The following is a 24,633-nucleotide window of genomic DNA, read 5'->3' on the forward strand; positions in this document are numbered from 1 at the left end:
ATTCAGGATATACATGCTATGGCAAACCACAGGCAAATCCAGAAAAGAAAGGAGGGGAGCTGCTTTTATAGAGAAGAGCAGGAGTAAGGAGGGGCTGTTCTAAAGGAAAATCCATTGGGAGAAAGTAAAGGTCAAGGCAGCAAAGGCTTCTCACTGGCTGAGCTGCGGCGTTTCTCGATGGCTGAGCTGCGGCGTTTCTCGATGGCTGAGCTGCGGCGTTTCTCACTGGCTGAGCTGCGGCGTTTCTCACTGGCTGAGCTGCGGCGTTTCTCGATGGCTGAGCTGCGGCGTTTCTCGATGGCTGAGCTGCCGCGTTTCTGGTTGGCTGAGCTGCGGCGTTTCTCGATGGCTGAGCTGCCACGTTTCTGGTTGGCTGAGCTGCAGCGTTTCTCGATGGCTGAGCTGCGGCGTTTCTCGGTGGCTGAGCTGCGGTGTTTCTCGGTGGCTGAGCTGCAGCGTTTCTCGATGGTTGAGCTGCGACGTGTTTCGTTGGTTGAGCTGTGATGTTTCTCATTGGCTAGGATGTTGTCAGGTGGAAAAAGAAATCTTGCTTCAGTAATAAAGCAGTTTTACTTCGTGTCCAAGACACAAGTCTCTGTCACTTCCTGCTTGGTGTAATTGACAATATGTGAGAGGGTGTGAGAGCTCCCACTACAGGCCTTCCTGACTTCAATTTAGTTAAGGTTTCTTTTATCAATTTCTGCAGCAGAGAATACGTAATTTTTAAATCATGAGTTTAACATGATATTTCTAATTCGATTTAACTTTACAATGGTTTTTTGCTTAATTTTCTTTGATTTTATATTAATCTCTTATATGTTATACTAAAAATATTGCCTCTGAATAGCATTAATTTATTTACTTAATGATATTCTCCTTCAGTGTATATAAAAAATTACACCCAGAAGAGTCGCTGTCTTTACGTAGCAATCTCGCTTCTGGAAATATACTCTGAATGTAAACCTCCCAAAATACAAGACCACATCTACACACGATGGTTATTCACAGAAGCATTATTTCCAACAGCAAAAGAAGAGAAACAACTCAAATGTCCTTCAGGAGGAAACCAGCTGAATTAGCAATATACTTAGTTTTAAAGTCCCGTGAAAGCATTCTTTTTCAAACTCTGTTGTAGTCATGTTTCCAATTTATATGCAAATTCGGTTCATTTAGTTATTTGTTTTCCATTCTGAGGATTGTGGTTGTATTTTTAAAATATGATTCTGAAGTCAAAACTGTATAATGAGCCATATTTAGGGAATTCTAAATTCAATTCCTGTCTCCTCTTCTCAATTATTGTCCTACCCTTCTTGGTTAACGTTTGTATTCATGTTTTATCCTTTCAGCGTTTCTTTTGCAAATATGAGAAAATAGGTGTGTGTATATGTAAAAATATACATATGCAAAATATGTGTGTATATATGTACATATATTTATATATATTATATAAAATACATTTGTATTTTACATACAATTACATACAATACATATACATATAAAATGCAAATGTATATACATTTATATGTATACATATACATATGTATATATCCTGGCCTTTCCCTTCTTTTAAAAAGGAATCATTCCATACACTTTTGTACCTTGATGTTTTTCTCCTTATATTTATTGGGGATAATTATCTCTACAACTACCTAGAGATCTTATCACTTTTTAATGGCTGCATGAGTCTTCACTAGGTGAATATCCCATAGTTTATTCAACCAGTTCCTATTGATGGTCATTTGTGTTGTTTCTACTCCTTTGCTGTTATAAATGTCACAATGAATAGTCTTAGAGGAATATTTTAGTATTTCTGTATCTTTGAGATGGATTCCTAGTAGTGGGAATGATGGAGAAAGGATAAATATTTTTGCAGTTTTGCTTGATTATGGTAAATTTTCTTCTGTAGGAGTTGTACCACAGCAGTGTATGAAAGTGCCTTTCCAGGCAGACTTTCCAACAAAGGATTTTTCTTGATCTGAAAGATAAGAAATAGTATCAGTATTTACCATCTACATCTCTGTTCTGTGACTAAGATCATTGATGATTCTACCAAGAGTGTTGTCCTTGAAATGGAAGTGGTGGAAACCAGAGTGTCCTGTGTTGGGGACATGAGGAAATGAGACAGAGAATGCAAACACTTTGGCAGTGATGAGGGAGAGAGACTGGGAAGTAACTGGAAAGAAAACTATGCTCTTAGGATAGGTTTATTTCCCCGCTACAAATACTGCATAGGGTTGAAATGGTGGGAGGAAGAGTCCAGGAGAGTGGGAGAGCTGGAAGGGGAAGGGTAGATAAGAGATCATCGATAGGCTTCAGATCCTAAAAAGGCAGGCGGGATGGAGCAAAGCACAGAGCTGCAGAGCACGGCCTTACAGAGAAGGGGAGACGGCTCCTGGTTTGTAACAGCAGAGGGAGGAAACCGTGGCGCAGGTTGTGATTTTGGTGACAAGACAGGAAAATGGACTCCTTAGGATGATTGCTTTGAGAAGTAAGAGGCAAGACCATCTGCTGAAAGTCAGAGTGTATTCATCGATACCTATTGCTGCATAGCAAATTATCCCAAACCTTAGTGACTTAAAACAACAATAACCATGTGTCATCTCACAGTTTTTGTGGTTCTGGAATTCAGGAGCAGCTTAGCTGGAAGGTTCTGTCTCAGGGACTTTCATGAGTTCACGTGAAGATATCAGCTGGGGCTGCAGTCACCTGAAGGACTGACTTCCAAGGTGGTTCACTCACATGCTGGCACGGTGGTGCTGGCTGTTGGAGGCCTCAGTTCCTCTCCACGTAGGTCTCCCCACCAGGATGCTTGAGTGTCTTTGCAACATGGCAGTTGGCTTCCCTTAGAGCCAGCAGTCCAAGAGAACAAGGCGGAAGCTACAGTGCTTTCTAAGACCTAGCCTCAGAAGTCACCTCCACAATATTCGGTTGGTCACACAGGTCAGCCCTAATTCAATGTGAGTGTGACAACCAGGAGGCTCGAATCATTGAGGGCTATTTAGGAAGCTGCTTACCATAGGGGAAAAGGTGAGCATGTGAGAGATTTAGAGACATTAGAGAAGGTATGATGACTAGGAAGCTTCAGAGACTTGTGGGATTGTCCTACAGGGTCAAGAGCTCTTTGCGTGGTGGAGACCATGTTTTTCTGGAGGTGGCAACGTGACATCTCTTGTGCAGGCTGGCCTGCCCAGATGTTGCCACGGAGCAGGCAGATTATTGGAATCATGCTTGGTTGGAGTTCTGCTGTGCCAGCGTGAAGATAGGGGGTAGGGATAAGGAAATATGTTGAAATGAGACACAGTGAAACACAAGTTGGGTAAGTATGAAGTGAAAAGAGAAGGTAGTAGATGGACAACAATAAAGTAGGAGAGTGGGTAGACTGGAGCCACGTGTGGTAGAACACATGTCCTGAAAGGAGGAAATGAGTGAGCAGGGTAGATGTTTGGGAGTTTGGGTTCAGAGAGAGAAGTTTCTGAACTATTGTTCTAGATGGTAGAGCAGTGTTAGGTGATGACAAAGCCTGGGGTGGTGCCCATGGAAATGTGTGGCCAAGATGGAGGGGGACAAACTCCTAATACTGTGAGAGTCATCCTCATGGACGCTGACGTCATCCAAGTGAGGTGGGACTGGAGGTTGAAATAACAATGGGAGTCAGGTGCCAAAGTCTCCGTGAACAGGGGTTGTAGCTGGGACTGTGATTGTGACAACCATGCGGATGGGAAGAATGTGCCCTGAGACTCAGGGAAGCCAAGGACTTAAAATGGGGGGAGCAGTAATGTATTGGTCATACCACTGGGGGCAGAAGAAGACAAGTTTTGCCATCACATGGCCCTGAGTTCATCACCTGCTAAGCAAAATAAAGGCCCAGTATCAAATATATTATGTTTGAAGGAGGACATGACGGACGGGCTAAGACAGATTCGTCCTCAGTAACCTAGAGAGGGAGAGAGGCTGTGAATACTTTGTATTTTCCCATTTATTCCAGGGCCCTGTCCTGAGTGCTCTGTGGGGATAAGAGGAGGAGCATCCTGGTTCTCCACTGCCCTGTTGTTCACGAACATTTACTGAATCACAGGATGGCGGCCATGGTTCTGTCCCCGACTTGTGGTAAGTTCTTGGGTCCTTACAGGCCTCAGAGTCCAGGCGCTAAAGGCCCCTGCACCACAGGGGAGGGGGCTGAGCAGGGGAGGTGGGAGTGGAGCCCCAGGATCCATGAGGTCACTGATATCTGATTATGTGGTTCTTGGGATTTGGGACTTCAGTGGTTTGAGTGTCTGTGGAGATGTCACCTGTGTGGTGACTGTGTGGGATCTCATGAATTTTACCTCTAATTCCTTCTATAAACTTGATGAAGTAACAATGATGTCCCTCCGAACCTCAATTTCTTTATCTGTGAAATGGGAATAATCTGTGAACAGAGGGCATCCCTGGATTACTGTGACTCCTTCCTTCTTCTCCAGCTCAGTCTCCCCTGTACCCAGCCTCTCCTCGGAGAAGATACACAGAGGAGGAAGGTCTTGTTCATGGCTTCCTGGCAAGCTGGTTACTGGTAAGTCAGATATTCCTTTCTCCAGATAATTATTCTTTTGACCAGAAATTGGACTTATCTTTTGTGGCCTGGAGCCTCACAGGCAAACCAGGTCCTCAGGCATCCCAGGATCTCCGAGCATCTGATGGAGGGTGAGGGGCTGCCCAGAAAATGTCAGCCTATGTCAACAATTTTTACATTTTCAAAGCTTCCTCCGGGGTCACCGTCTATATTGTGTTCTGCTGAGACTTTTAAAGGAAAGACATGACCGTGTTCTGTACTCAAGTAATTTATGACGGCTACTAGTGAGTATTTCTCTGTTTTCTGCAGTGTCCCAGCCTGTCAACCTTGGAGATTGAGAGAAATAAGATTACAGAGCCCACAGTCTTACTGGAAAAAGACAACCGTGTATATGGTGGACATGCATCTAACCTTGGGAGTGGCTGGAAGTAAGTAGACAGGAGACGAGCATTGAGGGCTGAGCCTGGAAGCAAAGGAGAGCAGAGCTCAGCACCTGCCCGGACATCGTGTGTTTTGGGTTCCTCTTCCCTAGTTCTGTCATCCTCGGCCCTTTTCCTGTCAACATTGGTGAGGGTGGTCCTTGGCTAAGCCATGATGTTTGTGATGGTTTAAGACTTGGTGACCTTCGAGGATGTGGCTGTGGAGTTCACCCTGGAAGAGTGGGCATTGCTGGATGCTTCTCAGAGAACACTGTACAGGGATGTGATGCTGGAAAACTGCAGGAACCTCGCATCTCTTGGTAAGCCTGACATCATTCCTGCATTTATTTATTGACTCAGGTAACAAGGCTTTTTTTAATTCATGTAACATTCACAAAACAGAAAGACTGACCATTTTAACTATTTTAAATATACAGTTCAGTGGCTTTTAATAATGTCACAGTCTTGCGCAACCATCATCACTCTGTAATTCCAGAACCCTTTTATCACACCCATGATCATTAAGTAGTTACTCCCCAGTCCTGCCTACCCCCAGCCACTGGCTACCACTAATTTACTTTCTGTCTCTGTGGATTTACCTATTCTAGACATTGTATATAAATGAATCATACAATATATGGCCTTTGGTGTCTGGCTTCTTTTGTTCAGCATGTTTTTAAGATTCATCCATGTTGTAGTGTGTATCAGGCTTCGTTCCTTTTTATGGCTGAATGTATACCATTGTGCATATATACCACTTGTTGTGTATCCACTCATCTGTTGATGGACATTTTAGCTATTGTGAATAGTGCTGCTACGAACATTCGTGTACAAATTTTTCCTTGAACAGTTGTTTTCAGTTCTTTCAGGTATAAACTTAGGAATGGAATTACTGGGTCATATAGTCATTCTATGTTTTAACTTTTTGAGGAAGCTCTAAACTGTTTGGCAGAGTACCTGTTGTCTTGACATGAGTACAGCCATGATTGGCCGCTCCGTTGACCTACAGCCACCAGCACAAACAGAAATACAAAGCTGCTTTCTGTGTGGTGGGAACTGGCCCTTCTCCCACAGAGTGAGTCACAAGTTGTAACATTTCAAGGCTCTTGGAGCGTCGTAGCACGGGATGGACTGGCCATCTGTGCCGGGCTGGGACGATAACCAAAGAGAACAATACACGTACACAACTACTGGGCTGGGATGTTACCCAGGGGGCTCAGTGCACGTAAGCCACTGATAACCATTTTGTGCATGGGAACACTAAATGCTTGCTCTGCAAACTCTGTAATTGCTTACTCTGAAAATTACTGATGGTATAAAAACTACTGGAGACTGAGACCCGGAGAGATTTCCACCTGTGGAAGGGACACCTTGCCCAGGACGTGTGATCCTTGCCCAGCCACGTCGATTGACAGGGCTCTCCTGGCAGTGGGGCGTGGATGTTGTGAGTAACTGATTTGATGTGAAGTAATTGATTTGATATGAAGCAATTGATTTGATGTGTTCTCTTTTCGGTCAACCTGGTGTTTCTCTTTCCGGTTGATTTGTGTCATTTCTCTTCAGCCGATGTGGGTGTTTTCCCTTTCCAGTCGGGCTGATGTTTTTTTTCCCTCTTAATATTTGACCTATTTGATCTGTTTGCAGACTGTCGCCTTTACTATCCTCTATATAATAAAATATACCTTCAGTCCATTTGTTTGGAGTGGAAAGTGTCTTTCACGTCTCCGATCGAATCCCCGAACCTCTCATAACACCTGTGCACCATTTACATTCCCTCCCACAATATGAGAGGGTTCCAATTTCTCCTCATTCTTAACCACACTTGTTTCTTTTCCTTTTTTTTTTAATTAAAGCCATCCTTATAGATGTGAAGTGGTATATATCTCAATGTGGCTTTTATTTGCATTTCCCTAAAGAATAATGAGATAAGAATCATCTTCTCTTATGCTTGTTGGCCATTTCTATATCTTCTTTAGTAAAATGTGTATTCAAGTCTTTTGCCCATTTTAGGGGGAACAGGGTTGTTTGTCTTTTTGTTGTTGAGTTGTAAGAGTTCTTTATATCTTCTGGATGCTAGACATTTATCAAATATATGATTTGCAAATATTTCCTTCCATTCTATGGATTTCCTTTTCACTTTCTTGAAGGAGACTTTTGCTGCATATAGAATTTGTGGGTGACAGTTTGTTTTCTCTCAGAACTTTGTTTATTTATTTTTTTGTGTGTGAGGAAGACCAGCCCTCAGCTAACATCTGCTAATCCTCCTCTTTTTTGCTGAGGAAGACTGGCCCTGGGCTAACATGCGTGCCCATCTTCCTCTACTTTATATGGGACGCTGCCACAGCATGGCTTGACAAGCGGTGTGTCGGTGCACGCCCGGGATCCGAACTTGCGAACCCTGGGCAACCGAAATGGAGCACGCGCACTTAACTGCTACACCACCGGGCAAGCCCCAATAATTTCTATCTTTTTGATGGTCTCTATTTGGTAAGAGTTCCATTTCCTTTAGTTCTTTGTACATGGTTTCCTTTATCTCTTTGAGCATACTTAAAATAGTTGATTTGAAGTCTTTGTCTGGAAAGTCCCTTCTTTGGGGACAATTTCTGTTAATTTCCTTTTCCTGTAATGGGCCAAGCACTTTTGTTTCTTTGCATGACTCATTTTTTTTGTTGTTGAAAACTGGACGTTTGGCATTATAGTCTGGCAATTCTGTAAATCAGATTTCCCCCCATCCCTAAGTTTTGTTGTTGTTGCTTGTTGTAGTTGGTGTTGTTTGTTTGGTGACATTTCTGAACTAATTTTGCAATGTCTGTATTAGTCATGTGTGGCCACTGAAGTCTCTGTTTTCTTAGCTTAATGGCCAGCTAGTGATTTGTCAGAGATTTCCTTAAATACCTAGAACCCAAAAACGCACAGTCTTTGCAAATGGTCTCTGTGTATATTTTGGAGCGGGCTTTCAAAACTCAATCAGGCGACTGACAACTCTGTCTTAGCCTTCACTTCCTGCTTGTGCAGAGCAGGAAGGTCAATCAAAGGTGAGGGCTTAGTGCCTTCTCAGGTCTTTTCGGAGCATGCACCCAGCCCTGGGTATGTGCGTGGTCTTACGTATACCTAGGAATATGTGGGAGCTTTTCGAAGCCTTTTTTGTCCGAAACATCTTATTCCCTGCTTTCCTCTTAGACTTTTTGGTTAGTCTTTTGTTTGGTTCAATGGTTTTCCCTTGCCCCAGGCAGCAGTGGCTAATACATTTAAATGTGTTTGGCACATGCCCCAGCCCTCCACCCTTCATAGCCACCTCAGCACTGAGAGAGTTTGGAGTTAGACAAAATAAAAGCAAGCCCTTTGAGCCAGTCATTCAGGGAGCCACCAGACAGGTCAAAACAAGCAACCACAGCTCTTTGAGAAGAAAATCCGTTCTGCTCCCTCCAGTAGTAGGAACACAGGCTGCTGTCTTCAAGGTGACTGCCATGGTGGGGAACAGGTGATGGGCCAGGGTCAGTTAAAGTGTCACAGAGCTCTCTTACCAAATTCACTTCTTTGTTTTGATTAAGCATTGTTCTGGTTGCTGTAAACTACTTATAACTTTCCAGTGTTCCAATCAAGTTGATTCTGACAGTTTTTACCAGTTTATTTGCTGGTGTTTTGTAGAGTGTTGGACTTTGAGAGTTACCTACTCCACCATTGTCACTGACATCACTTCTCACAAGTCTTTCTTAAGCACCTTTATGTTCCTGGGTCTGTGCTAGGAATTAGGAATATGGTGGTGAATGAGGTCTGTGCTGGGAATTGGGAATTAGGGAATTAGGTCCCTACCATCCTGGAGCTTGTGGTCTAATGCCTTCCCTATCAACTGAAGATCTACTCCTTGGCCTGACTTCATGTTCTCCATGGATAAAAGCTTTGGAGCTTTTAAGTCTGTATTTGAAACTGGGCATGAACTTCTGGGACCAGTTATCCCCTGTCACCCTGGATACTGACTGAGGATGCTTACATTTTTTTTTCTTGGTGAAAGATAGTTATACTATATTTGTTAGAATTTAAGGATAATTGTACTGCTGCTCCTAAAGTCACACCTGCTCATCTATAGAAGTGTGGGCCTCAGTTCCATGGTGAGGCTTCTTGTCCCATGCAGAGTCCCCTACATCATATGTCTTTTCTCCATGTATAGGGAATCAAGTTGATAAACCTAGTCTGCTCTCCGAATTGGAGCAAGAAGATAAAGTGAGGACAGAGGAAAGAGGAATTCTCCCAGGCACCTGTCCGGGTGAGCACTAGGTATATATGAGTCTTTGTCAGGAACCTCTCTGGCCTGTGGCTTGACAGTTTGGAGTATTACATTAGGAAATGTCCATCAGAGACATTTGTAAAATGCCCTTTTTTTCCGACAAGAAGGCCAAAAACGTTTAGTATGAGCCTCCTCGTGGACCTCCTTTGCTTTTTCTTTAACTTTCTGTTCATTATCTCATACTTTACTTTGGCCTCAGAGGGGGGAAAAAGATCTCTCTCTTCCTTCTTAAATTTAAGTCTCATATGAGCTCTTTGTCTAGTTCCTTCTCACTTTACATTCCTGACAATTCCTTCTTTCCATCAGCATCAATCTCAATCTTTCTAGAGTCTTCTTTAATACAAACCTAAAATTTTCACACTCGTGTCCCTTTCATTGCAAACCTCCTGAAAATCTCTAACCCCTTCGGGTCTACCTTCACTAACATCTGCATTTTACCTTTTCTTTCCTTTATCAACTTAAATTTCTTTTCAATTTGTTTCGGATTTGGAGACTCTTACTTAAAGTCCAAGGGTTAACTTCTAAGCAGCATGTTTTTAGAGAAGAACAATCTAAAGGTTTAAAAATGGTAAGATTTTTGATTTTCCACAGTAGGAAAATGCCATAAATTAGAAAAGCCACAAAGTTACCAAGGGATTCATTTTCCCAAGAAAAAGTTGTCCCTCTGGAGAGATACCCTGAAACTCTTGTGAATTTGGAGAGAAGCATAAGTTATCTCCAAAATGTTTTCTTCCCTGAGTGTTCACAAAAGTAAATGTTTCCATAAATGTGACTCAGATATTGAGTGTTTCAAACATAAATTTGTCTTAAACTTATCAGAAGATGTTCTGTGAATCTGATAAGGACTTATGGCAAAGCATCCATCTTTTTTAACTTCTGAGAACTCAAACCAGCAGACATCATATACAGGCACTCAAAGTGGCAAAAACACCAATTATAATGATGTTATACATAGCAGAATTCCTGGAAGAAAAATTCCTATGATAGCATTGAATATTAAAAATATTATAAATTATAGTTAGCATTCATTTCTTAATCAACAGGAGAGAAGTCATCTTGGAGTGAAACTCAACGAGTGTAATCAGTGTTTTAAAGTCTTCAGCACAAAATCTAATCTTATTCAGCACAAGAGAATTCATATTGGAGAAAAACCCTATGATTGCAATCAATGTGGCAAATCCTTCAGCAGCAGTTCTTACCTCACTGTTCATAAGAGAATACATAATGGGGAGAAACCCTATGAATGCAGTGACTGTGGGAAAGCCTTCAGTAATCCCTCATCCCTTACACTGCATGTGAGAATTCACACTGGAGAAAAGCCCTATGAATGTAACCAGTGTTTTCACGTCTTTCGCACTAGATGTATCCTCAAAAGGCACAGGAGAGTTCATACTGGGGAGAATCGTTACGAATGTAATCACTGTGGAAAGACTTCAGCATGAGCTCCTCCCTTACTGTCCACAATAGAATGCATACAGGGGAGAAACCTTATGAATGTCATGATTGTTGTAGAGCCTTTAGGAAAGCTCACATCTGACACAGCATGTGAGAACTCATACTGGAGAAAAACTGTGAGTCTAATGAGTGTGGGAAATCCTTCACCAGTAGTTTCTCTCTTACTGTGCACAAGAGAATACATTACAGAGAGAAACCCTATGAGTGCAGTGACTGTGGGAAAGCTTTAAATAATCTCTCATCTGTTAAGAAACATGTGAGAACTCACACTGGAGAAAAACCCTATGAATGCAATCATTTTGGGAAATCTTTCACCACTAACTCTTACCTTTCTGTGCATAAGAGAATTCATAATAGGTAGGTATGAATATAGTAACTGTGGGAAAGCATTCATTGATCTGCCATCTCTGGGGCATCTTCGGGACTCACATTGGATGTATAAATTATTTGTTTTGTAATAAATTATCCCTAAAATTTAGCAGTTCAAAACAACAAGCATTTATTATCTCACAATTTCTGTAGGTCAAGAGTTAAGGAATGGATTAGCTATGTAGTTCTAGCTCAGGATCTCTCATGAGAAGCAAGATGTCAACCAGAAATGCAGTCATCTAAAGTCTTTGGGACTGAAGGGTCCACTTCCAAGATAGCTTACTCACATCCCTGGCAAATTAGTGTCAGTTGTTGGCAGGGGTCCTTCAGTTTCTCCTTATGTAGGTCTCCCCATGGTGCTGAGTATCGTCACAATATGGCAGCAGGTACCCTCCAAAGGAAGTGATCCAAAAGAGCCCATGCAGAAGCCGTAAGTCTTTTATGACCTAGCCTCAGAAGGCCATATTCTCTCTTCATCTGGATTGTGTTGGTCACCCAGACTGATCCTGCCACAGAGTGGGAGGGAACTACACAGGATATGAATACCAGGAGACAGAGATCACTGGGAATCCTCTTGGAGTCTGGCCTTCAGTGAAGAAAAGCCTTCAGCACACCCTCATCCTTCTAATCTGATCAATATGGAGTAGCATTCAATAACCCACACGTTAACTCACTCTGGAGAGAAGCCTTCTAAGTGCACTGTATGTGGTAAAACCTTCAACACAAACTCTGACCCTACTGTGTGCCAGAAGATGACCTACTGGGGAGAAACCTAAAGAATGCAATGGCTATAGGAAAGCCTTTGGTGATAGCCCTAGGGAGTCACGTCACAATTTACACTAAGGGAAAACTCTATGAATATCATCAAAATGGAAAACCCTTCAGAGGACCCTCATCCCTTAAGACACACATGAGAAACACACTGCAGAGGAACACCCTGTATATAAGGAATGTGGAATGGCAAACACTGGCACTCTCCCCTCTAGTCTACGCTGCTCTGTGCTTGGGGAGGTTGATGGACTATATCAAAGAGCTCATTTGCCTTAGGCTTCTGTTTGGGTTGGTCAGTGGGGAGCCCAGTTAGGAGATCAGAGGGTTGGAGGAGAGTGACTCCATGCCATGACTATATCCCTGCAGGAGAACTGGGGTCCGGGTGTTACCCTTGAGCTCTTCTCAGCCCCTGTGGTGCAGCTGTCTCCCCTTTCCCCACTATGACCCCAGACTCACTCCCTCCCCTCCCCTTTTCTTCCTTGCTCTTCCAGTGACTGAATATGCAGTATCCCTCTTTGGTTTCCCTACACCCTAGTCCTGTTAACATGAATCATTCTGGCCTAGTGACACATCACTGCACGGAGAGCATAATGAAAAGTCTGTACCATTTCCTACAGGGGCCCCAAATAATCAGGATTCATCACATCACTGACCTCACCTTCCACCACTCTCCTATTTGCTCCATCCACTGTAGCCATACTGGTCTTGCTGTAGCTCCCTCACCCCAGCACAGTTCACTGTCAGGGTCTCTGTACTGCCTAGACTGATATCCCCCAATGTAGCCACATGGCTCACTCTCAGTTCACTTAGGTCTCTGCTCAAGTGTGCCCTGAACACAGAGGCTTTCATTCTCACTCCAGATAAATGAGCAAGTCTCCAATTCCCACATTTCTTATCATTATTGGGAGATATTCGTCTCAATAGCACGTATCACTTCTCTGTCTCCTACCTTTGAAGTGGTGCAGACTGTATCTCTCTGTATTTACCATATCCACCTGATGCTACAAATATTTAAGGCTAAGGTCTCTTTCTTGATTACAAGCTTCAGAGAAGAATCTCAAATTTTAGTATTTGATGGTATCTACCACACAGTACTTGCTCAATCATCTAAATTAAATAACTATCTGAGGACACAGAACTGTAGTTCTGAAAGCAGCAACAACAGAGATGTGAAATAGCTAACAGAAGGTTTTCATTAAGAAAAGAGCCCCCTACTATTTTTGTGCCTTATGCCTCAGCTCTGAGAGATACTGTAGACATTAGATCCCAAAAGCCAGTAGCGCGTAATTACCCAGAACTTTTTACGTCTGTGTATTTTAATCCCAAAGATAACTTAGATCTCACTTAATCTATCCACACCAAGGAAACTTTTGAACGCAGTTTAACATTTACTTAAAGCTGACTTTTGACTAAGCAGTCACCTCATATCACAGGGACAGATAATATACTCTTAATTATGAAAAGCAATTTTCTCAGTCATTCATACATAAGAACTTGATTCTGGTACAAGAGATTCCTAGAGTACCTCCTTAAAATCTGTGGTTCTGACCAGTCCATTCACACGGACTGTATTACACTCCCAGGGGTATCCCTCAATACAGGTAGCATTTATTCAGCTATGCTTCCTTTTTTCTCCTTCCTCCACCTGGGACTAAACCACACAAAAACTTCAGCAGAACACTGAATAAACCTCAGGGTAAAGAACTGCAAAGCTAGGATGTCCAACACACTCTCTTTATTAGGGAACTTGCACATCATTGTTGGGGACTATGACCTCTGTAAAAAACCTTCCTCTCCATCATGCCTCTGGATACCATTTGTTCTTCCTTCTTTCCAAACTACATCATTTCTCATCATTATCAAGAGGACAAAACTTAAAGAGCTCTGTGAAAACCTGCCATACAGCCCACTACTTTAGTCCAATAATTTGCCCAATTCTATTTTCTTTCACCTCACTTGCATACCTACATGCCCCATGAATTTGAATATACTCACTTCCTTGACTGTGTATTTAAACCTGGCTATTCCATTATCACCTCTAGGTCATAATATCTTTCTCCAAGTTAATTTATAATTTTAAAACATGGCAAGATACTGAATGACTCCAGGTGAATAGCTTCATATATATGCATATGAATTTACTATGCATACAAATCTCCTGGGAATATTGTTAAAATGAAAATTTTGATTCCATAAATCTGGGACACACAGGGGAACTTTTAGATGACGGAATCATTCTGACAGTACTGTGGCGGAGAATAAATGATTCTATGCATTTGTCAAAGCCCACAAAACCGTGTAGCACAGAGTGTATGTAATACGTGCAAGTTTAAAAAAAATCAACCCATGTGACTGAGTATCCCAGGATGGAATGCAAACTGTGACAAATGAATCTAACATTATTATAAATTTACGATATCACCATACTGAAGGGGGCTGGGGGGCAGAAGCTAACTTGAGTAACTTTGGAAAACGGGTGTTTTGACTAGAAACTGTAAGGCTAAATATAATAGGAACTGTACACTGTACGTAAACACTGTATTCTAGTTGGTAAATTTGTTTCTTCTGTGAGAATAGCCTAGAAATTCTGCACCTGCTTTACCCATATGCTGAGGGTGAAGAGTATGGATGGTAGGTAGAGGATGGTGGGAACCAGGTTTCTCTGTTGGAGATAGAAATTATAAAGGAGCAAGAAAGGAAGGTTAGGATGAATCCTGTAGTTCAGGATTATAGCTGGAGACATCAGTACAAACTCAAGTTTACCTTAATATGTATACAGATGGACAGATACAGAAAGAACTATAGATATGCCGACATACGTGGTTTACTATATACACATACGTCACTAGCTCTGTCTGCTTTGTCTGCTGAGAGGGCCTAGAAGTAGTGACACCTGAGTAGCAATGAGCATACCCCGCACCCAAATCTGCTTTCTAATACCCTTTTCTCCAATAAAAGGAACCAGAGCTCTTTGGAGAAATGAGTGACTCGAGGGCAAAAGAATGGGAATGTGTCAAAAGGACACGGAAGCCAACTCGAAAGAAAGCTCACAATGGGCAAGGCTAGAACAATTTGAGCAACAAAATAAATTTACTGGATTATAGCCCAAAATATAAAATACATATACATAAGTCCATGCTTATATAAATGAATGAGTGACTAAAGGGGGGGGAAATGACTTCTCTACAGAAGAATTCCATTATAATATATGCAGACACTCCCTCCCAGCAGGAGATGAACTTAATTCCCACTCCCTCCACCCCCTTGAGAGTGAGCCAGACACAGTCACTTGCTTCCGAAGAATACAGCACGGAAAGGGAAAAACAAACAGTAACTTTACAGTGGAGAAACCTGGCAAATACTACCTTGGCCAAGTGATGGACGTTATCATCAACAGTAATGTCACGTGGATATTATGCTCCCCATACGATGTGACTGGAAGAACACTTCATCTCTGTGATATTTGTGCTAAAAACTGATAACCCTAGTTGATCCTAACAAAAATATCAGACTAATCCAAACTGGGGGACATTCTACCCGACACCTAGCCAGTACTTCTGATGACTGTTAAGGAAATCAAACAAAGGCTAAGAAACTCTCACAGAACAGAGAACACTGGAGAGAGCTGACAATTAAACATAACATGGTACCCCGGGTTGAATCCTGGAATAGAAAGAGAGCATTAATGGAAAAGTCAATGAAATCCAAGTGAAGTTTGAAATTTATTTTTTTTTTGGTGAGAAAGATTAGCCCTGAGCTAACATCTGCTGCCAATCCTCCTCTTTTTGCTGAGGAAGACTGGCCCTGGGCTAACATCTGTGCCCATCTTCCTCCATTTTCTGTGGGACACTTGCCACAGCACGGCTTGATAAGTGGTGCATACGTCTGCGCCCAGGATCCGAACCTGCGAACCCTGGGCCACGGAAGGACAGCATGTGAACTTAACCACTACACCACCAGGCTGGCCCCAATAGCTTTTTTTTTTTTTTTTTTTTAATGGTTATAAATCTGGTTTCTCCTTCTAGAGAATGGGACTCATAATACTGTGAACATCACAGGAGTTTTGTGAGGATGAACTGTGATACATTCACATAATGCACCATGTACTGTGCACCATGCCTGGCTCAGTCAGAGTTAAGAGCTCAATGATTATTGGTGGCATTATTGTTTCTAGAGCAATGAAATGTACCCAGCCTCTTGATGGCAGGGCCTATGACACTGTTCTTTGGGAGTTCCCAAAAAATAAAAACGATGTATAACAACATCAGTAACAAAAAAAGCGGCAAGGTGCTGAATGAACCGCTTCATATATATGCGTATGAATTTAATATGAAGACGAATTACTGGAGAATCTTGTTAAAATGAAGATTCTGATTCAGAAGGTCTGGGCTAGGGGCCAAGGTTTTACATTTTGAACAAGCTCCCAAGTGACGCCAATGCTGCTGGTCCAAGGACCGAAATTGGGGCTGCAACTTTTGTATTTCTGCATGTTTTTAAATTTTCCTTAAAAAAAATACAAAAAAGTTTTCTCCATCTATTCTTTATCTCTTCACCACAAAAAATACTCTTATTTTTAAACCCAACTATATCATATGTAACCCACCAGTCGTCAAGATCTTAAATAAGCAACTATTTCAACAGTACAGTCTTCCCCGCTTATACGCAGTTTTGCCTTCCACAGTTTCAGTTACCTGCAGTCAACTGTGGTCTGAAAATATTAAATAGAAAATTCCCAACTTCATAAGTTTTAAATTTCGTGCTGTTCTGAGTAGCATGATGAAATCTTGCTCCATCCCACCTGGGACGTGAATCATCCCTTTGACCAGCGTATCCACGCTGCATAAGCTACCTGCCCATTAGTCACTTAGTAGCTATCTCAGTTATCAGATTGACTATCGCAGTATCACAGTGCTTGTGTTCTAACAACCATGGACATCATCTGCTTATGACATCCGACCATCAACATCATCATGGCTCAAAGATCCTCCTCATGTATTGTCAGAAGGTCAATATTAACCTAGCGCTACATCACAATGCCTAAATCATTCACCTCACTTCATCTCAACATGTAGGCATTGTATCATCTCACGTCCTCACAAGAGGAAGGGTGAGTACGGTACAATAAGGTATCTTGAGAGAGAGAGAGAGACCACATTCACAGAACTATTTTTACAGTATATGGTTATAACGGTTCTATTTTATTATTGTTGTTGTTAATCTCTTACTGTGCCTAATTTATAAATTAGACTTTATCACAGGTATGAATGCATAGGAAAGAATATAGTATATACAGGGTTCTGTATTATCCGCAGTTTCAGGCATCCACTTGGGGTCTTGTAACACATCCCCCGTGGATAAGGGGAGGCTACTGTATAAAAAAGGGGTAACTACACATTAATGTTTGCCCCCACATTATCTCATACCTATGTAGATAAAAGTAATGTCTTGCAAAGTCAAGTCATATACAATTCTCTTAGCCTTATCAGTTAAAAAAAGCCTAAATACTTTACAGTAACCTAGATTAACCACAATCCTAGGAAATTGTGTGAAAATTTTAATTTGGTAAATTCTATTTGGAAACAGAGTATCCTATTACTAAGGCTTCTGCTTAACGATTTATTGAGTTTTCAAAGGATAAGAAGCGATCTTAGATGATCTTAGATTTAGTAGCATATACAGGATATTTGAGAGAAAAAACAGGAAAAGATGAAGAAAGCACATACTGAACTGAGAAATAGGGAATAACAAAAAATGAGATGTAAAAGAGTCATACTTTCCTGCAATTAATGACATCACAGAAAATTTTAAAAACCAGTTTCCTTAACTCAATGATTTCTAGCCATTCTGGCTTTGTGATTTCACACTTTCCCATCCTCCTTAAAATGTTTCTTAACACAAACTTTGGAAATTTAAAAAATGACATTTTTTTTAAAACTCTGAGATAACTGCAAAATAAGCTCAGCAAACACCATTTTAACTGGTATTGACTTTAAAAAGTGTTCAAATTTATTTAGTGAAAGAAACTAACTGATTTTGATGGCAAGAAATCTTTCTGGTATGTGTATACATAAACACAATGTTTCCAAACACAGTATACCATAGTAGAATTCAACAGGACACTAACAGACCCATGGTGCAAACTGCGCCCTGTGTTCAAATTAACTCTGAATCGGTTTTCCTTAAATGTCACAGGTCATTGAGGCTCCAGGGCTTCTCAAAGCCTCTAAAAAGCCTTTAAACTCTGAATTTCTAAAAAGGAGGTTTTCATTGAGAACATTTCCAGTGATCATAGTCCCTATTCACTGCCTACCCACAACACTTTACAAGCTGAGATCCAAAGATTCTTGAACCATAAAATGATAATTAAAATATTTTCTATAAGCCAAGGAAATTGAAGTGTTACAGGTCAACAAAGCTCCATTGCCAGCTAGAGATTAATTCTAAATGGTTGAGACCATTACAGCACATCACTAACAACCTGCCTCACCCTGTAAGAATTTTTCAAGAGCATAATAGATAGAGACTAATTAAAGTGATTCAAATAAATTCTCAAATTTACATGGACAAACATATTATTAAAAATTTAATCTACAGGCAAGCAGAAAAATTCTTCTGAGTATTAAGCATGTATCAATCATCCAAAAATGAGCAAAATATGACAATATATTTCTGGTCTTTACCCATAAATCTAGTCCTGGAGTAAATCATCATTCAAGATAATTAAAAAAAAAAATATCTACCCAGGATTTGAAAAATTTGGTTGCAAATAACAACACATCCACACAGTGAGGAAGTGATGCTCTGAAATCTTCCAATAGTATCTTCAGAAAGCTTAACTTCAGTTACATAATAAACTTTGTGCTGAGCTGAAACTGATGTACAGGTGCATCCTGACCCAGATTTCTTAGTAAATAAGTTTCAAAACTGTCCGTTATAGCACAGCCCAAGAGACATTTTCCTATGTATTCTTCTTCCCTTCAGTCAATGGTTATAGAGAGCTTTCTACATGGAAAGAATCAAAAAACCATTTTTTTAGTAGAAAGCTAATTATACCAACCAAAAATGCTAAATGACTTCTTAAGTCTATTTCATTTCATAAACTTCATTTTCACAAAGGAAAAAAGAAACGCTAAAGCAAAAATACATTTAAAAATTCTAGCCAATAAAAATCAAATTTTACTTTAAAAACTATTTACAGTGTACGTTAATTTTAAAAGTAGAGCATATTTCTCCTCTCATCACTCTATACTAACATTCATAGTTACTGAAACTTTTGTTGTTTGCAAGAAAATCCCTATGTCTATAAAGTTCACCTCCTCACTCTTTTAACTAACTAGGCACAATCTCCCTTCTCTGTACTGCCTTGTTATAAAAGCTTTGGGGAGGGGGTCTCAGGGTTAGTAACAATGACAGTAGAGCAAAGGAAAAGGATAGCATAACAGCCGTAAGGAAGAAAATGAAAGCAAAATAGAAGCAGGTCTTCCTCCTCCTGATAAACACCAAGGCAGTTGAAAGAATTAGATAACTCGACAATCATACTTCTCAGAAGCACATACCTTGTATGGTAGAAATGGTGACTCAGAATAATTACAGAATATGCTTTGCAATTATTTTAAATGAGTATGCATTATAAAAGACTCCTGTAAGTAAATCTGCTTCCACAGGGTTTAACTTTTTTCAACTATACCATCTAATTTGACTTACTACTCACCTTTGCTTTAGATATGGCAGTAAAATATATAAAAGATTACTCGAACAGGTAAGCGGTCAGAATACAACAGCACGCGATCTCTCCGCATACTCAACAAGAGGATTTACTCTCAAGAGGCTTACTTCCTATTTTCCAGGTAGCTTTGTTCCTGTGTCTCCTCTAGGTATTTCTACCTATCAACCATTTCATTGCTCACTAATGAATAAGACAATGCGGGACAACGTGACTCTCCTATTCACTTACTATAGTCAATATACCTGTAGAGATCTGAATCAAAACTGAGATTCAAAAGTCTTCTAATTTACCTCTCAACTCTGGTGATTCATAAAGTTTTAGATAACAGAGTTTGACTAGAATCACCAGAAACTCTGTTATCTAAAATTTTATTACACATTGTAAAAGTGATAGGATGAAACTTCAAAATCATTTAGTTCAACTCTTAATTACTTTACAGTTGAGAAATCATTCAGAGAACTAGTTAGATGATGTCAACTCAGGTTTTGTAACTCCAGACCAACACTTGTTCTGCTAAATCATGCTGCTTTCCGTGTAACTACTCCTTCTTCTCTATGATGTTCTTGTTATCCAAACAGTGCACCTGTGAAAGCTGATAAACTCAAGTATTCCTAGAATGACCAGAAAATCCCAAGTCTCAGGTCAAATACATATACCACTGCTTCATTTTCTACCCCAACATTTTTTCTGAAACCCTCCTAACTGCCAAAACTTTCCTGTTTCTTGTCCATCACTTTTCTCTATCACTATAATTAATGTTTTAGTTATCTAGTACCCTATGTTACATAAAACATAATGCTAATCATAATAAGCAAATATTGAGTGCTCATTATATCAGGAACTATATTAAGACCTTTAGATGTAGCATCTCACTTAATCCTCAACTTCAAATAAGATAAATAATACCGTAATCCCCATTTCAAAACTCCAAAAATCAAAGCCTCAGAAGTTAATTTTTTCTTTTTCTCTCTCTCTCTCTTTTTTTTTTTTTTTTTTTGCTGAGGAAGATTGGCCCTGAGCTAAGACGTGTTGCCAATCTTCCTCTTTTGGCTTGAGGAAAATTCACCCTGAGCTAACATCTGTGCCAGTCTTCCTCTATTTTGTATGTGGGTCGCCGCCACAGCATGGCCACCAATGAGTGATGTAGGTCGGTGCCCAGGAACTGAACCCGGGCCACTGAAGCAGAGCACACCAAACTTAACCACTAGGCCATGGGGCTGGACCCAGAGGTTAAATAATTTGTCCTAATTCACAGAGCTAACCAGAAGTAGAACCGGGATAAGTAATCAGGCAGTCTCACTCCAATGTCCATATTCCTGATCTCTACATACAATGAGTATATATAACTACATGCACTTTATTATTAATATGCAGATAACTCAAAATTTGGGGGCTACAGAAGAATTTAAAGAGTCTTTGTATTTGAAGAGGCTTCTTTCACATTAAAATAGCTTAATATGGCTTAATCCCATAAACTATATCTTCCTTAAAAAGACATGGCCCAAGTAAGAACTCTTAACTCACTCATATATAATTAAAACTCAAATTAAAGAAAATAGGAGGAAAAAAGAGTTGCAACAATACTTTAACAAATATCCAGATCAGCACTGTCCAAAAGAACTTTTTGTAGTGATAGTAATGTTTTCTATCTGCACCGTCCATCATGGTAGCCACTAGCCACATGGGACTATTCAGTATTTGAAATGTGTCTAGTGTGACTGAGTAACTGAATTTTGAATATCGTGTAATTTTAATTAATTTACATTTAAACAGCCACATGTGGCTAGTGGCTACTATATTGGACAGCACAGGTAGAAGATAAAATGCCAGAAAAAGATGAGGAAATAAATTCTTATTGCCCTTATTTAGAGAGTGCACTAACAGTCAAATCAATTTAAATCTCTTTTCCTACTTGTTCTAGCTTCAGTTATTAACCCAAACAATATATACCTCCAAGGAGATTTAAGTAATCCAAACTTCTATACTTAAATTCTTCTTTGTGTATCTCAAAGGAAAAAAATAATTAAAACCTGTATTATCAACAAAGCTCCTTATATTAGAAACTTTTTACTGTTTGGATACCTAAGAGGAAGAATTTGAACCTGAAAACTGCCATCTACTAAGAAAACTAAAAAGAGTCACACAAGTTTTCCATTCTCTTCATAATAAATACTTGATAATAAAGTGCTTACCTTGATTCTCCACTACTGTTTCTAACACTTTCTTCATCACTGTGTCCATTCATTGTAAATATCAAGAAGTTTTAAAATAAAATATAAATCTTCCCAGTTTAAAAGATGAATATAAATACTGACTCCTCCTTGAATACCAAAAATTCACAGACGAATTTTCTTCAACATTCACAGGTTTCCTGGGACCCTTTTTGATTCACCTAAAGAAAACATATTAAGAAAATAAGAAAACTTCCTGTAGAGAAAAAGATAAGTCTATTTAGAACTTATACAAATCTACCTAGGCCAATCAGAAATACCTACGCTTCCATTAACTACATTCCTGACTACTTACTAGAATTTATAGCACACCAGTGCTTATTTTTGACAGAAGAAATCAGAATATCTGCTGAGTGACAAAACTTTTAGACTAACTGCAGCTGTGTAGCGATACATATATACACATTATGGATAACTAGCTAACTAAAGAAAAATGGTAATATATAACATATATATACCTTCCAAGAATAGAAAACGGAGTCTTATTAGATATTTTGTCAAACCAAGTAAGGGGGGAAAAGGTTACCTTTAATCAAACACTAATTCATATCACCAAGAACTTCATACACTTGAATGAGGCAAAGTTTGGAAAATGCTCACATAAGAACAGAAGAATAAAAGGGTATCATACAATCTTCGCAAAAACTGTACAGGTCAAAATAAATGTGTACTTTCACAGGTAAGCCGACAGTGGAATGATAAAATTTAAATAATATTTATCCAGGTTGGACTTGCGGAGATTCCATTAAAAAAAAAAAAAAGGTAATGGAATATACACTATGATTTTTTAAGTAACGGGTTTGGGGCAGAAATCACGGACCAAGACACAGCATTCCCACCTTTCAAGATTTCAGCACAACACTGGAGAGTCACCTACAAGCCATCCGCGAATAAACAAAGAGATCTCTGGCAGGGGAGGGAGAGGAAGAAGCGGGGGAAGGAGACGTCAGATCCTTCCCCAGCCAGAAAGGACCCAGATAGCCGACTGAGAGCAGAGCTGTCCTCCGACCTCAGCAAAGAGAATTCAGTCCTACGATGATCTCCATTCCACAAAAAAGAGGAGGAAAACAGGCTGTTGCCAACTTAATCACAGCAAACTCTACATCTAGATCGAGATTTTAATTCTCCAGAGACTAAGGTCCAGTAGACTCTTTGCAAGAACTGGTTATCCAAAAAGTAACTCTTCCACGCAACATTTATTCCTCATGTTAAAGATTAATTCCAACCCGTCAAAGAGCTTTACTGTTCAACAAGTCTTAAAAATCTAGGGACTCTAACAAACCGCCTCTTTCCCGAAAGTCTCTCTGCGTTGAGAAAGTTCACTCCTCTTCGTTCTTTCCTTTCCACCTTCCTTTCGCTCCTCAAAACGGCTTTCTCTGGACATTCTAACTTCCTTTTCCCCCTCATCTGCCTTCTCCGAGTCAGTCCTCTTTCTGAGGCCCTGCTCACAGCCCTGAGTTCTGCAGCTCCAGGCGCACGCAGCTCTCTCCAGCCTTTCCCGCGTCTCAACAATGAAGTCAAACCTCCCCAACCCTCCTCCCCTGTGCCCGGTCCTTCAACAGCTGCTCTGTTCCTGCTGAGTTTCCGAAGCGGGGCTCGAAAGGAGGCTGGAAGCCTTCCTCCTCCCTCCTCCGTCCATCGCAGCTTCGCTCCAGTCAGTCTCCCGGCCGGACGCACACTCCCACCCCCGTCCCTCCCAGGGCCTCCCTCCCGGTCCCCGAGTCTCTCTTCCCGCCTCACACTTCCCGCCGCCCCGCTCCGCGCCCTCCCGGGCTCGCCTGGGCCGCCGCCCCTCCCCCTCGCCGCCGCCCCTCCCCCTCGCCGCCGCCCCCCACGTGCCGGGACGCCGGGTCGCGGCGGGGGCGACGCGCCGGCCAAGCGCTCGCCGCTCGCGCTCCGCGGCTCTGCCCTCGCGGCCCCGCCGCGCCCACGCCGAGGAGGCCCGGGCTCCGCCGCCCGCCGGCGCGCGCCACTCACGCGCCCCCCGCGCGCCGAGCCCGGCCGCCGCCGCCGCCGGCCCTCGCAGAGCCGCCCCGGCCTTCGCCCGGCGCCCCCGCCCTCCGCCCGGCCGGCTCCCGGCCTCCCCGCCACATCCTGACCCGCAAGCCGCCCCCTTTCTTACCGGCGGCCGTGCAGGCTTCGCGGGGGCAGAGGGAGCCCACTCAGGTCTCCGCCGCCGGGTGAGTCCTCGGGCTCCGGGCGTCTGGGGGGAAGCAGGAGTCCGTGAGGGGGAGGGGGAAGCCCCGGCCCGCGGCTCCCACGCGCGACCCCCTGTGGAGCGGATCCCATAATCCATTCATGATGGAAGCACCAACTGCGAGGGCAGCTAGAGCGAGAAGGAAGGAGCCGTCGTCGTCGCCGCAGCCACGCGCGCGCTCCCGCTCCCGCCACTTATCGGCTCCCGGCAGCCGCCATAACGCCGAGAGAACAAGCGCAGCCGTCTCCGTCGTAGCCGCCGCCTCCTGCACGACGTAAGCCCCCTGCTCACTCCCTTTCCCCACTGGGCGCGAGGAGGACTGACTAGGGCGCAGGCGCGAGCACGCCAAACCGCTCCTGCCGGCGCGCGGGCGGTGGGAGGGGCTACGTTGTGGAGTCGTGGGCCGTAGGAAGAAAGCGATTGGTGCTGAGGTGGGGCGGAGAGCGAGTGCGCGCACGCGCGCCGATGGGAGCCGTACGCCAGCCGCGCGGAGGCCGCCGGACTCTGGCCACAGCCGCGGGCCGCTGATGCTGGCTCTGGTGCCCTCCCTCACCCGCCGCGAGTTGAGTTCCGGGAAGTGGCAGCTAGAGGCTCGCTGCGTGCGGGTGTGGACGCTGCTGTCGCTCGGGAC

The 24,633-nt window shown here is 42.1% G+C and overlaps 1 protein-coding gene across 2 annotated transcripts; it reads right to left on the reverse strand.

Annotated features, from left to right (window-relative positions):
* LOC131402735 (uncharacterized) lies at positions 1–24,097 on the reverse strand. Of its 2 annotated transcripts, none has more exons than XR_009218925.1 (3): positions 23,928–24,097; positions 21,767–21,966; positions 1–605 (listed from the first exon to the last, which is right to left on the reverse strand). XR_009218925.1 is itself a non-coding variant. In XM_058537307.1 (3 exons), the coding sequence occupies exons 2-3, from the start codon at positions 21,813–21,815 to the stop codon at positions 132–134; spliced, it is 435 nt and encodes a 144-aa protein (XP_058393290.1). In that variant the 5' UTR covers positions 21,816–21,966; positions 23,928–24,097; the 3' UTR covers positions 1–131. The 2 variants fall into 2 exon arrangements, 1 of the variants encoding a protein (XP_058393290.1); XM_058537307.1 differs by having other exon boundaries at positions 1–517.
* Between the last annotated feature and the right edge of the window lie 536 nt (positions 24,098–24,633).

The sequence above is a fragment of the Diceros bicornis genome, unplaced genomic scaffold (genome assembly GCF_020826845.1).
Source record: "Diceros bicornis minor isolate mBicDic1 unplaced genomic scaffold, mDicBic1.mat.cur scaffold_241_ctg1, whole genome shotgun sequence".
NCBI classification, from domain to species: domain Eukaryota; kingdom Metazoa; phylum Chordata; class Mammalia; order Perissodactyla; family Rhinocerotidae; genus Diceros; species Diceros bicornis.

Bases quoted from the DNA above. Each gene is read 5' to 3' on its own strand.
- LOC131402735 (XM_058537307.1), bottom strand. From the start codon at position 21,815: ATGGACACAGTGATGAAGAAAGTGTTAGAAACAGTAGTGGAGAATCAA. The intron at 518-21,766 runs GTAAGCACTTTA...ACAACATCCTAG, and splicing joins AACAGTAGTGGAGAATCAAG to CCAATGAGAAACATCACAGC.